Below are 17,835 nucleotides of genomic sequence, written 5' to 3'. Positions count from 1 at the left end.
CAGAGAATATTTCATGGATCTGATAATTCTGAGTGTGTGTAATTTGGTGCAGATCCAGAAAATCTGCATCTAGTTGGTCGAGGCAGAAACCACACGACACAGAGCTCTCACACAGAATACCACTGTGCACCTTGTTGCCCGACCGCTCCCGTGCACAGTTATTAACATATATTATTATATCAATATTCTTCAGTGCACCTTCCTTCCTTCTTCGAGTCTGCGTTTTGGATCCTGCAGCTTGAACACATGATCCATAATGTAGATAAGTTGCAGATAAAGACTTTGCAGAGACGCTGATCACCTCCTCTGTCTCCAAATGTCAACTCAATTATTCCTTCCTGTGTTGGAAATACAGGCCTGATGATTTATCACCATTAGGAAATGGCTTTTTCTTCTGTTTGCAACTTTAACCTTAGTTGATAAATATCGTGCCATGTAGTTGATACTCTACGCTTCTCAAAGAGCATTTTAAATCATTCCATAATCTTATAGCTGGTTGTCTAGCTTGGACAGTTACATTATTATGTCTGATAATGAAAGTGTCTATTCAGAAAATGAAGGATTTTTGCCTATAAGAGCCGTGTTGAGGTTTCAGATCAGAGCTGTGGAGCAAAGCTGCCAGAAATCATTTGATCTGTGGAAAGTGGAAGTTTTCAACTCGACTCTGAAACATCACGCTGCAGCTGAACGGCCGTGAAGTTTCAAAACTCAGGTTTTTCAACGTTTCAGAAACTCTTTCACCGACGTACATGCCCCAGTTTTCAGATCAGCATCACAAAGGTTCAAACCATGAAAACAAACTGGGACACATTTAAATCTGCTGCAGTTTAGAAGAAGGAGAACAAGGCTTCAAAACCTCAGCTTCAATAATGCAAACCCTGTTTTATTAGATTTAAAACTTTCACACACTGAGTTTTAACCTTTCAAAGCCTTGTTTCAGTCCCGTCAGACTTTTATCCCGTGTAAGCTCGGTGTTGTTTATTCCTCCGACCTTTCTTAGATTTATTCTAATTCTCTAAAGTGACTCAGTTGTGTAGTTCTCCGCTCAAGGCCGCCGTAAATTGTTGGTCGATAGCACAACCTGAAAGTGAAGTCTTGGGCTCCATAAACACACAACGACAAGCTCCCTGTCACACACACACAAACACAAAAACACACACACACACCCTCAACCAAAGCTTGTTAAATTTGATTGACAGATTCAGATACCAGTGGAGAGTGTCGAGGCGACTGCATGGAAGTAATATCCACACGCAACGTGATATCTTCATGAGTGATTCGTTTAGCTGCAGGAGGCGTGAGTGTAAATCACAACTCATACTTGAACATGATTGCGGGTAAGTGAGGCAGACGGACATTTCTCTAATAGATGTTCGGTCCCTGTGATTTGTGGGTAGAAGCCCTGTTGCAGGGGGGGGGTGGGGGGGGGGTGGGGGACTCTGAGCTGCTCTCCAGAGAGACAGGAGACCAGTGGAGGAGGAGCTGTGGGACTGGGAACGTCTCGTCGTTTTGATGGAACAGAATTTTGTGTCATTAACACGTCGTCGTCTTGCATCGTCTGTTTTGATGAGATTTTCTGGCAGGTTGTTTTATTAATATATCAATCAGGACGGTGTCTGTAGGAGATGAGACGGGGATTCCAGTGTGGTCCCAGTTTGACGTCCCACTGGTTTGGGAGCTGTCGTTTCGAAGCCTCCAGTTTGGCATTTTGTCCGGCGCCATCTTAGATCTTATTTAGAGGAGAAGGGGGTGGAGCCTGACTGGGAGCTTGATGTCAATGCACGCCCACCTGCATCTGCCCCCCCCCCCCCCCCCCCCCCCCCCCCCCCACCCATTGGACAGCAGCATCTTCAGACCTCGACAATGGGAGCAGTGGAATAATCAGAAAACACAGAAACACACTGGGAATACTGGGTTTTCAAGGAAAGAGATTAAGGCTATGTCAGTAAATATTAATACAGAAATATAGAAATGTTGGTTATTTATTTGTTCGTATAGTCACAGCTGGTGTTCGTTAACGTCTGTGTTGTCGGAAACACAGCAAGTCCACAAACACCATTTCAATGACGCAATTAACACTAATTACAGCAAAGCTTCAGGGTGCATGTGCAGATAGACACACAAAATCACATTTGCAACTAAACACACAAATGTTACACACATAATCAGGCATACAGACACACACACACACACACACACACAAACAGACACACACACAGTCTGTCATAGTTAATTTGTTCAATTATCAGGGATGATTCCTCCTGTTTGATGTTTTCTCACCAACGATCATTTGCCACCATGTTGGTGATGTAAGGTTGTGTGTGTGTGTGTGTGTGTGTGTGTGTGTGTGTGTCTGTGTTGCGTGCCCTGCCTCCCTCAGTGTGCGGTGTTTCACCATGACACGGTGACAGGTCTGATGGATGTGTCCTCGACGGAGCAGAGATAACAGACTTTGCTTCTCGGCCTCGAGGCCAAAAGGTTACAGATGACATTTAATAACTTCATAGAGCAAGGAGCCAATAGGAAGCCTTCCTCTGCTCTCTGCTTTCTTCCCCTCTTCAACTTTAACCAGTTTATGTTCAGTGTCATTTCACACATGCACATCATATTGTCTCTGAGCGGAGAAAACCTTTATAACATATGACAGTGGGTGTACATTTCAGTATCGATAATAAATGTTTCACAGTTAAGATAAAAATGTGGCTCTGAAAAGTTTCTTCCCTTCCTGTGCAAACTTTACGAGTCGACCCTTTTTCCCACTGAAACCATTTGACCCGACTGTGGCGTGGACCAGCATCGGTGGACTTAGTTGTATTCATAATGGTTCTGTTACATTGAGAGGTGCCAGTAAACCCTGTCAGGGAGCCAGTGATCAGAAACCAGCAACAACTGTTGGCTCCTCTGAATGGAACACGTTCATTATTCAGGTTACCAGTCACACCTGTGTTCACTCACAACATATCTGCAGAGAGAACGTTCTTCAAGCTGCTTTGTGATTCTAATTTCTTTATTTTTAACCAGTTCGTCAGGTTGAGATGTTAAAAGGTAAAAGACATTAGAAAAACACATCTTATAAATACCTAAAACGACAGAAACCATCTCTGAGAAAAAGACAAAAACATAGTCTTTTTATTCAGCTCCCTGTCCCATCTACTAACATGGAGGACGCAGGGTTTAGGAGTTATACTGCCTCCAGCATCCAGGGGGCAGTAGCGATGATTCTGCTTCACCTTTCCTGAGGAGTTTATGTCTCACTCCCGAGTATCAAGTAATCTGATTGACAGCTAGAACTCTCCAATGGGTGCAGGTCGCAGGTGTAGGTGGGCGTGTCTTCGAGCTATCAGTCAGGCTCCACCCCCTGTTCCTCCAAATATGGTCACCTCTGGTTTCTATAAAAACCAAGATGGCCCTGGACAAATCGCCGAAGTGGAGTCTTTGGAACAGCAGCTCACAAAGCGATGGTTGGTGTCACGGTGGATTTCTACTTCACAAGTGACCGATTGGCCTCAAAGCACTTAACGGTGAAGTTGTGTTTATCTTACAAACAGGAACATTAACTGTGGAAACACACTTCTTCTCCGGTGACACACTGGCCCTTCACCGTTTAGAGCAACACAAGAGGAGCTGAGGATAAGTTCCCTTCACAACGAGCACTTGACCTTTACTACACAACACACTCCATCCGTCTGAATCACCAAATCGAAGAGAACTCTCCTCTGTGGGCACAACAGGAGAAGCTGTGTAAAATGATCAGAGATGCTATCACACACTTGAGCACGATATCAAGGGCTGTTCAGAACCCTGATGGTTCATTAGGGGAAAAGACTTCCTCACGAGATCAGTGCAGTTTTCATTTTTAATGCTCCCGATTGGCCGACGCCTTCTGCGTTAGAAACTTAGCAGCCTCGTGAAAGTCTTATTTTAAGCGAGGCAGTGTTTTCTGTTTCTAAATATGATTTTAAGGCTTTTACTGGTTGATATTTCATGGACTGCAGAAGTTTCCCAGTAAGATTTACACTGGTTCTGTGCCACTGCTGCAGGAGGAGGTGATCTACTGGACCGGTGTTAAACCTTCCCTCATCCCTAACCACATCTCTTCATCCCCTCATCCTCTCATCCCTCCTTTCCTCATCCCTTTATCTTCTCTTCCCTAGTTCCTCATCCCTAACTCACATCTCTTCATCCCCTCATCCTCTCATCCCTCCTTTCCTCATCCATTTATCCTCTCTTTCCTCCTGTCCTCATCCCTACCCACATATCTTCATCCCCTCATCCTCTCTTCCTTCCTTCCCATTCCCACATCCCCTTATTCCCTCTTCCCCTCATTGCATACCCATATCCGTTTATCCCCTCCCCCCTCTTCTTATACATTCCTTCATCTATACTTCCGTCATCCGAAACCCACATCCCTTCATCCTCTCTTTGCTTCTATCCTCCCTCTCATCCCTTGTTATTCAGTCCAGAACCCACCTGTCGATGTCTCGATGGCTCATAATCAGCCTGGTTTGAAAGACGCTGGAGACCCTGAACTATCACTTGCTTGGTCCCCAGTCTGTCCTCCCAGTCCAGCCAGTCAGCGACACCTTCCCCTCCATCCATTCATCTTTCCTTAACCATCAATACCTCTGAAGTGCACACATCAGTGTGGCGTGGTTCTAGAATACATATTCTATGAGGGAAATCTGCCCTGAGCCTGTGAGCTGAATGCATAAAGACATCATGACCGTCTCACATTCAGGAGGACAGACTGGGAGATTTTACACCAGTATGGATTTCCTCCAGCTGTGAGGAAGAGGAGTCGGGTGTTTGAGAGCAGGAATGTTTCTGGCTCGTGTGCCAGCAGGTTGTTTTCATTGGGAAAGGTCGGCGGGTTGTTCCTGACGCTCCAGACGTCAAACCAGCCGTCAGACAGTTTACAGAGCCGAGTCCATCCAGATGGGATCCATCACACCAGACGTCCGGGCTGGTGCTGTTTAGTTTAACCACCTCCAGCTCCTCGGGTTAGACATGCACATCTTCAGCAAGAGCACGTGAGGCTCATTTCAGTGAGGGTTTATTATTTTATTCATTTATTCTAATGACCATGTTTCAAATCAACAAGGAAAGTCATATTTAATCCAAACGGTGAGCGTGTCTCTGCTCCTCAGACAGAACCAGAGACATCAGGATTACAAAGTGTTGCAAAAGGAACAAGATTAATGTAATAATGGAGCAAAAATATCATCAAACTTCAACTTATTCTTTTTTTGCTTCAGCTGAATCCAAACTGCACATTTAATTTGAGACCTTTTGAAAACCTCAGCATTTCCATAATCCCTCGTACTTTTCTCTACACGATAATAAAACTTGAGGAGATGGAGGAGTAAAGGAGCACAGTGATGAGGTGAGTGACAAATTTACCAAGTAGCTGTGGAGGAGCTGGGGGGGGGGGTGCACAGACTCTCTGGCGACACCTTCTGGTGGGGAACTCTCCTGGTGTGAGCGCATCCAGTTTGTAAATAAATGTTTACGAGGGATCGAGTCTGTGTGAGATGAGGGGAGATATAACTGTTCATTTAATACACAAAGGAAAAGAGCAAATAAAATCATGGATCACGTGTTTTTATGGGTTTATTAGGTTGTAAATAATTATATCATGTGGGAGAAGCTATTTATCTGATCTACATTTATTGCAGTTTGTCCTTATTAGAGATTCAGGCAGGAGAGACAGTGGTACCTCTACCTGGTGGCTTTATATCTGTAACACGAGAACATGTGTGATTACGCACAGCAAAACATCAATACGGTGGCGAATTTTAGGTTATTGAATAATGGTTGAATTTAAAATCACGTTATTCGAGGAGATGATCTATTTCACCTCCAAAGTAAATCATATGATGCACTGAGAAGATTTATAAAAAGGAAGATCTGCGATAATTTCTCCTTAATTTTGACGCAATCTTGGAGCGAATTAGACGCGTAACTATGCGCACAGAATGAACCTTTTTCATGAGTTTTAATGGAACTCGTGCTTCTCACTTTGTTAGTTCGCGTTGATCAGATGTGATCTTTATATCTTCCAGCTCACATGCAGCAGTGACGAGAACTTAAAATGTGTCAATGCCCGTTTCTGAACAGCAGGAGGAACAATTCTAATTTTCCCCGAGAGGCAGCTCCTTGTGTGTGTGTGTGTGTGTGTGTGTGTGTGTGTGTGTGTGTGTGTGTGTGTGTGTGTGTGTATGTGTCAGTATGTGTGTGTGTGTGTCAGTGTTTGTGTGTCAGTGGAGGGCTGGCTCTCAGCTTTTAAAGTGCGGAGCTCCAATCCGGACCTTCCCTCGCCGCGTCCCCAGCTTCCCCGGTAGTTCGGCGGCTCCGTGCTGCCTCCAGAACCTGTCACCTCCCCCCCCACGGACCCGGACACACACACAGACAGCCCCCCCCTCCTCTCCGCCGTGGTGCGCCTCGGACGCGCTCCTCTCACTTCGGGATGGACTCGTCTCCTTGTGTTCACCTCCCGCTCCGCCTGTGACGCCGCCGTAGTTCCGCTTGGAGCTGGGAGTTCGCGTTGAAGGAGCAGCTCCACTGTGGTTCTTCTGGTTTGTGTTTGGATCGGACCTTCGGCTGCAGCTCCGAGATGGGAATGTATCTGCCGCTGCTGCTGTTGCAGTGTTATCTCCTGACGAGCTTCGTGTGCAGCGCCGTCGCCTTCGTGGAGGAGCCCTCCGGAGGCAGGTCGGACGGGTACTGCGGGCGGATCCTCCGGGCGCAGACCCAGGGCACCCGGCGGGATGGACACCACGAGTTCAGGCTCCGGGTGGAGCGGGACCCGGAGACCTACGAGCCGGGCACCACCTACAGAGGTACGGTTCATTCACACAGTCCGTTTGCGCAATCCGTGCGTAAACCTGCGCCAGATTCCACCAGTGGACTGTTTGCTTTAGTTGGAGAAACGAAAAGTGTTGTTGGGATTGTATTTTTTCCTGTGTTTATTTTACTTCCAGGAAGCGTTGACTTCACCCCCCCCCCCCCCCCCCCACACACACAGACACACACAGACACACAAACACGTTCTCACTCACTAAACAAGTCACACAAATAGTTTTTGGACGTTGCAGGACGCACATTCCCAGACTATCGTGATTTGATAAGGCTACTTAGTTTTATAATGTGTGACCTATATTCACTTCCTCTGCTCGTCCTGCACGCAAACACACACACACACACACACACACACACACACACACACACACACACACACACACACACACACACACACACACACACATACACACAGAGAGATCTGGCTCCAATTAAGCTGAGCCCAACAAATATAGAGTCTCTATCCAGCCTGGTGGATTTGGCAAAAATAGAAGAAAAACTAAACTTTGCTCTACTCACTTGAGTTTTTAAGTGTTCAACTCAAAATACTAAACACTAGTGTCTCGTTTAGCTTAAAAGGAAAGATTCAATGAGATGCTGGGGCTCTCTGATAATAAACCTTGGCGTGTGCTCTTGCAGATTCGATACAGGTTTGAAAAACAAGGTTGTAAAAGAGCGGTCACCTTGTCTCTCAGTCTCCTCAGTGCGTCCCCTCTCCAGATTGTGTGTTGATTTTCTGAGACGCCCAGGACTACATTCTAATCAGCTGTCAGGGACCTGAACAGACACCACAGCTATCCCCCCCCCCCCCCCCCCCCCCCCCCCCAAAACCTCTGCTTGCTGCCTTTAAGTTCACTTTTTTAAAAACATGGTTGAGATTGAAAATATTGACATCTTCCTTCTCGGCACTGGGGGCGAGTTGGAAGATAGATGGTGCCGGTGTGGGAATGCAAGGTTAGGGCGCGCGGGTGAGGCGACTTCAACTCTACTCACATCTCATCATGTGGCTCCTGTTCCCAGCGCCGGGCTCCCTGCCTGAGATTTATAGCCTCTCTTCAATTCTAGTGTCGGATGATAAAGTCTTACAGCCCTCACTCTCACATCAGCCTGAAGCCAAGCAGCTTGCAGGCCTCACATGTGTCTCTGTGTCACCCTCTGTGTGTGTCTGTGGGGGGGGGGGTGTCTCTGTGGAGTTAACACACGCTCTCTCCTCCTTTTACAGTCGTGCTCCTGGCAGCCAGCCCGAATTACTTCCGAGGCTTCACCCTCATCTCCCTGAAGGAGGGCCGGGAGGGCACCACGGACCAGGACTACACCGGGCAGTTCCAGGTAAGAGGAAGCCGGTGTCGAGGGGAGCAGGGGGGGGAAAATCATGATTGTGCTGTTTTCTGGGAAAGTTCATAAATAGAAGGAAGTCATTTGCATGCTTTAATGCACCCGGGAGTCGAGTTAGCTGCTCCCCCGCTGTCTTCTGATAAGGAGGTTAAAGGAGGCTCCCCCTGGAAGCAGCAGCGAGCAAACTGAAGCGGGGAAGAAGAAAAGAGATTCGAGTTTCCTCTTCAGTGCACGGATGAGGCAGACATGGCATCCGTCCCGCTAAGTAGCAGATATTTCCTCCAGCAGAAGACGGAGGAGAGGGAAGGAGAAGGCGGAGGAGGAGGAAGAGGAAGAGGAGGAGGAGGCATGTGAGGACAGAGAGAAAAGAGATTAACAGAGAGAGATGTAAGATGTTTGGTTCAGTAGTAACACAACTCCCACTGAGCAGCACAGAGCTCCTGAGGAGAGAGCCAGACTTCCTCAATTACCTCCCGCTCAGTGTAAACAGGAACACACGTCTGTGGCTGCGTCTCCACACACTGATCTGAAACCAGGCTCGAGCCGAGCAGCAGGATGGAGGAGACGTCTCCTGCTGACTCCAGCAGACCTCAGAACAGTCTGAAGCAAATACACACGTTTGGGGAGATTTAGTTGTAATGCTGCTTTTCCTACGTCCTCACAGAAGAGTGAGAGTCTGAGCCGAGCTTCCTGTGTTTGTTCCATTGTCTCCATTCGATCTGGTTGGTTTTGGTTTCACATTGTCGGTATCACCTCGACCCCCGTCGCCCTCTGAAGGGGAAGAGTGTGACTTGTGGTGTTGTGGTGTGAAAATGAGGTGATTCTGTTTTCTAGGAATCAGTAAAACAACTATAACGATCTTGATTTCAGGTTTCTTGAAGCACTTTGTAGAAGTTGATCGTTTAAAATAATAGTTTAACAGCAGAAACCCTCGGAAAACCTTGATTAATTTAATTTGTCTCACCTGAACCAAGCTTCATGTGTCTGTTCCAAGTTTCATCTGATCTGGTTAGTTCTGGTTTCACATTTAGGGACTAAAGTATTTTGTCTGACAGACTTACGGCCTAAGTGGGCTGCGTCTACCTATACTGGACTCTGATTGGTTCGTAGACAGCATGTGATGTGGGCGTGTAGGTATTGTCGTCGGAGGTGAAGACTGCAGCTTCTTCTTCTTCTTCTTCTTTTTCCTCTTCCTCTTCCTCTTCCTCTTCTTCTTCTTCTTCTTCTGGTAACATCTGTGTCTTCTGTCATCCTTGAGTGTTCCATTGATGAAGGTGTTTGTATCATCTAGTTCCCCATCCCAGTTCATGTCTGTGGTGAAGCTGGTTTTCTTTCTGAGATCTGTCAACGTGACCTGCAGCTATTGAGCCGCAGCAGATAAAGATCTGATAAAGATCTGCTGCGGCTGCACAAAGAGCTGCTCGCCTGTTTGTTCAAAGCTCGGTGAAGCTCGACCCGCTGCACAGAACCAGAACCGGAGAGTCAGTGGTCGGTACCAGATTGTACAGTGCACCTCTTTGGGCCCTGAAGAAAATACACAAGTGTGAAGCTGATACGATGAACTGCTCAAGAGATGTGTGAGACAGAGTTATACAGACAGATTATTAGATAAGATTAAATATTAAAAAGACTTGTTGGTGCTGTTAAGTGATGATTAACTCTCTCACTGTCAGTAGATCCCTGTCAGTAGTTCACTGTCAGTAGTTCCCTGTCAGTAGTTCACTGTCATTGCTTCAGCTCCACAGTGACGATCAGTGAAGCCAAACACTGAACTGATCTTTGTGTCCGACTCGTTTCTTTCCTCACACATTTCTCCATTGTGTGTGTTTCTGTTGTGTTCACCTCTTCATGTGTTGTGACCTCTCACAGCAGCTTCGCCTCTGGGTCCACTCTCAACTCTTTCCTTCCACACTTCATTATAATGAACGTGTTTGCACGGCGCCCTCTGATTAAAAATAATGAACAACCACGGGATGAAGAAGGAACCAAAGCGGAGGCATCGATTAACCACGAGGCCACAGGAGAGCGAACACACACAACTTGAACAAACTGTGCATCGATCTGTAAAACTGAGGGAGAGGGATTCTGTGTCCGAACTCTCTGGGCTGAGAAAGTCTGGAATTAGTTTTCTACATGGAGTTTGGTGCAGAGACGTCGGCCCGGCCCCGGCTGAAGGTAGAGCAGATCCTCACAGCAGCTCTGTGGCATGAAAACAAAGACATAGAGCAGCCAGGTTGTTGTGTTACTCTGGTTTAAACGCCTCAGCCTCGGCTCGCTCTCCTCCTCTATTGGATTTCCGCTCGGCGCTCTATAAACACCTCGGGTCTGGACCCCGGCGTCCCGGCAGCGTCTGTGGAGCGGGGCTGAGACCAGGGAGCAGGAAACTGGAACCGTGTGGGCTGAGCTGAGCTCGCAGCTAAAAATTAAATTTGACAATCTGTGCTTTGCAATCTGTTTAACACATATTGGCAAATCCATCAGACACTCGCGGTTCTGTAATTTGACAGCTGTAACTGACACTTCTGTCCACACTTGGAAAACGACGGAGGCCTCTGGAGATTTTCAAAACGCCGTCGAGTGTGTTGGAAGAATATTTCTGAACAGGTCCTGTCGGGTGTTACATCATAACCACATGGCGTTTCCTCAATTAAGCTTTTACTTTTTGGATCAGAATTGAGTTTCAGAATGATTTCCTTCATTAAATACACCATCATTTATGTCCCCGTTTATATTAATGGCTCGATAAGAGCAGATGTGCCATGACAGCGAGTTTGCCTTTTCATTCTAAATGACCACAATCCATCAAACTCTGCCGAGCTCGACGTTTACTTTTCCTCCTCAGAAGCACGTGATGCTAACTTTACAAAATAACTTTGGGCTCACGTTGAAAAGTTCAAATGTGTTCTGCAAAGTTAAAAAGCCAAATGTTTGTGATAAAGGGAGAAATTCTGGAATCTCCTGAAACACCTTGTCAGTAGAAACCGTCTTTTTAGTTACATCACAAGAGGCCGACATTTCCTACACTTGCTTGAAGCGGTTGCCCAATCACAACAGAGTAGACCAGCCGGCCAATCAGAGCAGACTGGGGCTCATCAGGAGGAGGGTCTTAAAGAGACAGGAGCTGAAACCAAGTGTTTGAGACAGAGGCTGAAAAGAGGAGCTGCAGCAATGGACAGTCTGAGGAGAGTGAAGTGTTTCCTGAAAATATTTTTTAGTAATAACACTAATTAAAATGATCATTCTAAATATGAGCAGAAAATGTCTCCTTTATATACAATTATTATTTATTTGCCTTTATTTAACCAGATTAGTCCCATTGAGATTAAAAAACTCTTTTACGAGGGAGATGGGGGCCAGATTATTAACAATATCAACAGTATAAGTAAACAACAGATAAACACAATAGATGAATAACATTAAAAGTTAATCACATAAAACACACAAAAGGACCAGGAGATTTAAACTCGTAACCAGGGTTTGAAGCTGAAAGTCAGGTTGTGCGTTTGTCGTGCATCAGGTGACGACAACCTAAAAACTTTGTGAACAACAAATCGCACAATTTCTATAGAATAGAATTATTTTTCAGCTTCACCTGATCACGTTTAACAAAATTATACTTGAATACAACAAATCATTTTCCCGACAGTTTGATTCCCACAAGTTAATTATGAATCAGTTTTGCAGAGTCATGATTGTTGAAGCGTCGTGGACGTGCTGAGTCGTGGTAGCTCCCTGCTCGCTCTCTGGTTCTGGCCTGTCTCTGGCAGCTGTCCTGGAATGTGCCGCCTGCTGCTTCACTAAGACACTTCAACGCACATCCACATTGTGTCTTCTTCCTTACGCAATAATCGACTCTTTTATCCCCGTTTCCATTAAAATGACTTGTGTGTTAATGTGTTGTGCGACCTCGGAGAAGTGTGTGTCTGTGAGCGAGCATCTGTGTGAACGTGAGAGACCCGCTCCCCCCCACTGGGTCCGCTGGCATTGTCTGCTCTGAATTGTGTGTCTTTGTGCTTATACATGCAGTGAGTGGGCGTGCGGGTCCGTGTGTGCGTCTGCGTGTGTGTTTTTCCCAGCCCTCTTTGCGGTGGTGTCGGACGTGGGTCATATTTATCTAGGCCAGCAACGTGCTATTGCTCAGGGAGACAAACGCAGCTTGTTTGGATAAGAGGGGGGGGGGCGAGATGAGCAGACATGAGATATTATCTTGCTTTTTATTTCTTGACGCAGATTATCCAGTGTGCGTCCCTGAGTCAGTGTGTGTTCCTGAGTCAGTGTGCGTCCCTGAGTCAGTGTGCGTCCCTGAGTCAAGGTGACAGACCTGTGTGTTGTCGTCGGAGCTTTTTACACAAAACTTCCGATAACGTCTCAGCTTTCAGACGAGATAAAACAAGAGACGAGAGAAAGGGACGTGACGGACGTGAAGGAGGACGAGGAGGAAATCATTTCAGCTTTGCACGGAGACAGTCCATTTGTGTGTGTCTGCATGAACACAGATGACACACAAACACTCCTCTCGCTGACAGCTCGTGAAAACTTCCTCTTAAAACGACCTCGACAAAACAACACAGCTCCAGAACCGTGTGTGTAGCAGGGAGAAGTGGATTTTAAAGACAGCTCTGGGTCTGGGGTCATTCTTACGAACAATGTGCTCACTCTTCTCCAGTGTTGTTTTGTGTAGTCGATGCCAAAAGCCACAGAAATGGCTCCATTTGTTATGGTAATAAATCTGCTCACACACTCTCACACAGTTGTTTTTTACACAGGCTAACTGTTTGGTTACGTGAGACTGTCGCCCTCGGTCCGGTGGCTCAGATAAATGATCGGTGATAGACCCGAGATCTCTGAGGAGACCCGGAGGTGGAAAGTGAAGCTTTGATTTGATTGACAGCTCGCGGCTCCGAGGTCTTCATGGAGACGTGAAGAACTTTGTTGCTTTCTGAAAATCCGCTCATCTTCAAGAGCTGATGTGACATTTCAATCTCTCCGTCTGTCTTAAAGGATTCAACTGCTTTCTGTCCTCGGTAACTGCTTTGCATTTAATTAGGAGCCTGCAATGATGTGTGTACGCTGACCCACACACGCACACACAGACACACACGCACGCACGCACACACACACACACACACACACACCAATATCCCTCTTTTTGTAAGTTTTCTCAAGGAATCCTGGGTGTTTGTCAAAGCCTGGGTTTGCCTTGTCTGTCTCCCGCTCTCTCTCTTTGTGTGTGTGTGTGTGTGTGTGTGTGTGTCTGTGTGTGAGAGAGTGTGTTTGAACAGGCCTCTGCATTTGCTTGTGCAGGCCGACTGAAGCATCTGTGTTTACCGTCTCAACAGAGAGCGAGAGATTGAGGGGGAGCGAGAGCGAGATTGAAAGAGTGAAAGAGTGTTTGAGATAGACAAACCGTGGACACACACACACACACACGGACACACACACACAAACACAGACATGCCATCCTCTGCAGAGAAAAACAAACGCTCCTTTGCCATTCTTCCCACACTTTTCCTCTCTCCCTCTTTTCCTCTCTCTCTCTCTCTCAGTTGTCTTCTATTGACAGTCTTCAGACGTTGGGTCTGTCCTCCCTGACCTGACTTGTCCTAAACTCAAACTGTCCTGATTTACAACTTTCTATAAGTTACAGATTTAGTAAATTAGAATCAGAAAAGTTTTGATGTAAAAGTGGAAAAAGAACAAAGGGAAAGTAACGTCCGTCGTTCAGGGACACACACACAACCCAGTTCACCTGTTCATTCTCTGCACTGGTTTCGTCCGAGGGTCACTGGGAGCTGGAGCTCCTCCCAGCTGACATCGGACATTGCAGAATATTACAGGTCGGCCACAGAGACACAAACAACCACTCAGGATTTACAGTCTCCAATTAACCTCCTCTGTCTGTCTGTGCACTGAGGAGGTCGGAGAAACCCGACGCAGAGAAAGAGAAGAAGAAGTAGAAACTCTGAATCTGGTGAAACCCTGAAGCTTCGACCACGTTCTGCATGAAGTGTTCTTCACTGTGTGTGATCGTCTGTCTCCTGTGAGACGACGTCTTCACTCAGCCTCCGGGAGACGAGCGCTTCAATCCGTCCCCGAGGCGTCGCTCCGTCTCTACGCTCCTCAGGGAAATGAGCAGTCTGCTGTGAAGACTCTGGTCTTTGTAAAGTGAAGAGTGAGGATCAGAGAAGACGCAGATGTGTGACTACAGGCCCTGTGTCGGGGGGGGGGGGGGGACGTCCTGGGTCCACATGGTGTCTGTCCTGCTGCTTGTCCAGGGTCCACATGGCATCTGTCCTGCTGCTTGTCCTGGGTCCACATGGTGTCTGTCCTGCTGCTTGTCCTGGGTCCACATGGCATCTGTCCTGCTGCTTGTCCTGGGTCCACATGGTGTCTGTGCTGCTGCTTGTCCAGGGTCCACATGGTGTCTGTTCTGCTGCTTGTCCAAGGTCCACATGGTGTCTGTCCTGCTGCTTGTCCAGGGTCCACATGGTGTCTGTCCTGCTGCTTGTCCAGGGTCCACATGGTGTCTGTCCTGCTGCTTGTCCAGGGTCCACATGGTGTCTGTCCTGCTGCTTGTCCAGGGTCCACATGGTGTCTGTCCTGCTGCTTGTCCAGGGTCCACATGGTGTCTGTCCTGCTGCTTGTCCAGCGTCCACATGGTGTCTGTCCTGCTGCTTGTCCAGGGTCCACATGGTGTCTGTGCTGCTGCTTGTCCAGGGTCCACATGGTGTCTGTCCTGCTGCTTGTCCAGGGTCCACATGGTGTCTGTCCTGCTGCTTGTCCAGGGTCCACATGGTGTCTGTCCTGCTGCTTGTCCAGGGTCCACATGGTGTCTGTCCTGCTGCTTGTCCAGGGTCCACATGGTGTCTGTCCTGCTGCTTGTCCAGGGTCCACATGGTGTCTGTCCTGCTGCTTGTCCAGGGTCCACATGGTGTCTGTCCTGCTGCTTGTCCAGGGTCCACATGGTGTCTGTCCTGCTGCTTGTCCAGCGTCCACATGGTGTCTGTCCTGCTGCTTGTCCAGGGTCCACATGGTGTCTGTGCTGCTGCTTGTCCAGGGTCCACATGGTGTCTGTCCTGCTGCTTGTCCAGGGTCCACATGGTGTCTGTCCTGCTGCTTGTCCAAGGTCCACATGGTGTCTGTCCTGCTGCTTGTCCAGGGTCCACATGGTGTCTGTCCTGCTGCTTGTCCAGGGTCCACATGGTGTCTGTCCTGCTGCTTGTCCAGGGTCCACCTGGTGTCTGTCCTGCTGCTTGTCCAGGGTCCACATGGTGTCTGTCCTGCTGCTTGTCCAGGGTCCACATGGTGTCTGTCCTGCTGCTTGTCCAGGGTCCACATGGTGTCTGTCCTGCTGCTTGTCCAGGGTCCACATGGTGTCTGTCCTGCTGCTTGTCCAGGATCCACATGGTGTCTGTCCTGCTGCTTGTCCAGGGTCCGCATGGTGTCTGTCCTGCTGCTTGTCCAGGGTCCACATGGTGTCTGTCCTGCTGCTTGTCCAGGGTCCACATGGTGTCTGTCCTGCTGCTTGTCCAGGGTCCACATGGTGTCTGTCCTGCTGCTTGTCCTGGGTCCACATGGTGTCTGTCCTGCTGCTTGTCCAAGGTCAACATGGTGTCTGTCCTGCTGCTTGTCCTGGCTCCACTAACTTGTTCTGGATGATGATAACTTTCTTTCTGACGGTCTTAACTGGTCGTATTGTTTCCAGTTTATCTATTTAAACCTGATCTATTTCCATATTCTACATCTTACAAAACTTTAGTCAGGTTCAAGTTTCTCCTCTTGTTTCTTGTCGCTCTCTTTTTTCTTCCTGTATCTTGTTTATGTCTCTCGCCCCTGCTCGTTATCTTCCTTTATCCAGATGTTTGTGTCTGTGGTTTTCACCGGTCCAAACAGGAAGGTAAAGGGATCTGTCTGGGACTTGAGTCCCTCGTCTTTTTGTCCTATCAGGAGTTCAGGACGAGGTGTTCTGGGTCTTTGTTATTGTGGAGCCGAGGCAGCTGGAGAACACCGGCTTCAAGGTCAGAGGTCGCGGCTCCATGTGTCTGATTTGAGTCATTCAGGGTCTGAGTGCAGAGAGGACCAGGAGAGAGACGTCCTGGAAACACAAGACGCCTTTTACCCAAAGCTTCACTCAGGGACTCCAGAGAACTTTCATCTTTCACACGACTTTGCTTTGGACTCAAATAAACAGTTTTCATTGTCATCAGTTCAGAATCAGTCGAGCAGCTGTCACTCATCTCTGCTGCCTCCCACCAGAGAACATGATCGATATTCATAAATTAATATAAATAAACATAAAACACAGATACAATCTAATTAGTAGAACTTGAATGAAGTAAAACTGTAAATAAATATGTTCATAGTTTGCTCTGTTGAATAAAACTTTGCTTGTGTTTGTGAAAAGCTGATTTTGGATTATTTGGGTTTCAAACTCTGAGAAAACACAGTTGATGACGTCATCGTGATATTTTTCCAGAAACACGTTGATTCTAAATCCTCCATTTTGTTTTTGTGTCCAGATCATCGATGAGGACGACACACAGTTCATGAGCAACTGCCCCCCCGCGGTGACGGAGAGCACCCCCCGCAGACGCACCAGGATACAGGTGTTCTGGACAGCGCCACCTACTGGGACCGGCTGCGTTATACTAAAGTCAGTTCCCATATTTCTTCCTGATTATGCTCCTGTCTTTAAATTAGATTATACTGGTCTGGTGTCAGTGACGTCATCTCCTGTGGCTGTAAAGTTTCAGGCCGGAGCCGGTTTTGAAAAGGTCAAATGCTTCAACACATTTTAAGGTCACTCACTGAAAAGCCTGAAATAAACGAGGTGTACTCATGAAAAGGAAGGAAAGTTGAAGCCCTAAAGGAAATCACTCTAAAACCAATGTGTGGAGTTTGGATAATGTGGAGCCATAATGGAAAGTGTGTTCTGGGCGACACTGGGAACCACAGGTAGGATTCAGGGTGTTTCTCCACAGCTGCAGGAACATGTTATCTAAACTTTCTTCTGTTGCACAAAGCAAAACCAAACAAAAAGCTGAATTCTGGACGGGTACCAGTAAACAGCTCCGTCTCGAGGTCACTGGTGTTTTCACAGACTGTCATTATCGTCTGGGAGGAAGATGATGGAGCTGAATCCAGGTGGTGCTCAGAGGCGTAGACGTCCTGCCTGATTACTGGTATGGTGTTATTTCTACAGTGGTGTGGTCACTGACCCCAGTAGGACCAGTGGACCTCAGTGGGACCAGAACCTCATCCTAATGAGGCAAAGTGTGATTTGTGTGGTTTGGTCGAGGGACAGATGTGAAGTGTGGTCGGGTTGAGGTCAGAGACGAGGAAGGATTTAAATAAATGGGTTAGAAACAGGAAAGCTGTGTTTGAGTGTGTGTTACAGTGTGTGTTTGTGTGTGTGTGTGTGTGTGTGTTATCCAGACTTATTTAAAGAACATTCCCTGCCCTTTTCTTCTTCCCTTTGTCATTTTACAGATTCAATAAAGAAGCAGTGAGATTTCTTTTTTCTGTTGTGATTTCATTGTTTTCTCATAAAAGAGGACGATGGTTTGATTCCCGCGGTGAAGCAGAAACTGAGGAGATGTTTCTGCTGTGAAGGGAAACGAGTTTTGTGTTCACACTTTGAGG

At 47.3% G+C, this 17,835-nt stretch overlaps 1 protein-coding gene across 1 annotated transcript; it reads left to right on the top strand.

Moving 5' to 3' along the window:
* Positions 1-6,613: 6,613 nt before the first annotated feature.
* LOC128436399 (spondin-1) lies at positions 6,614-16,846 on the top strand (the record flags this gene model as incomplete). The annotated part of the gene is made up of 3 exons (XM_053418157.1): positions 6,614-6,839; positions 8,081-8,187; positions 16,713-16,846. Coding segments are annotated over exons 1-3 (467 nt in total), but the record flags the coding sequence as incomplete, so codon positions are not given.
* Between the last annotated feature and the right edge of the window lie 989 nt (positions 16,847-17,835).

This window comes from Pleuronectes platessa, unplaced genomic scaffold, assembly GCF_947347685.1.
Source record: "Pleuronectes platessa unplaced genomic scaffold, fPlePla1.1 scaffold_335, whole genome shotgun sequence".
Classification (NCBI taxonomy): domain Eukaryota; kingdom Metazoa; phylum Chordata; class Actinopteri; order Pleuronectiformes; family Pleuronectidae; genus Pleuronectes; species Pleuronectes platessa.
This window is presented reverse-complemented; position numbering and strand designations above follow the sequence as displayed.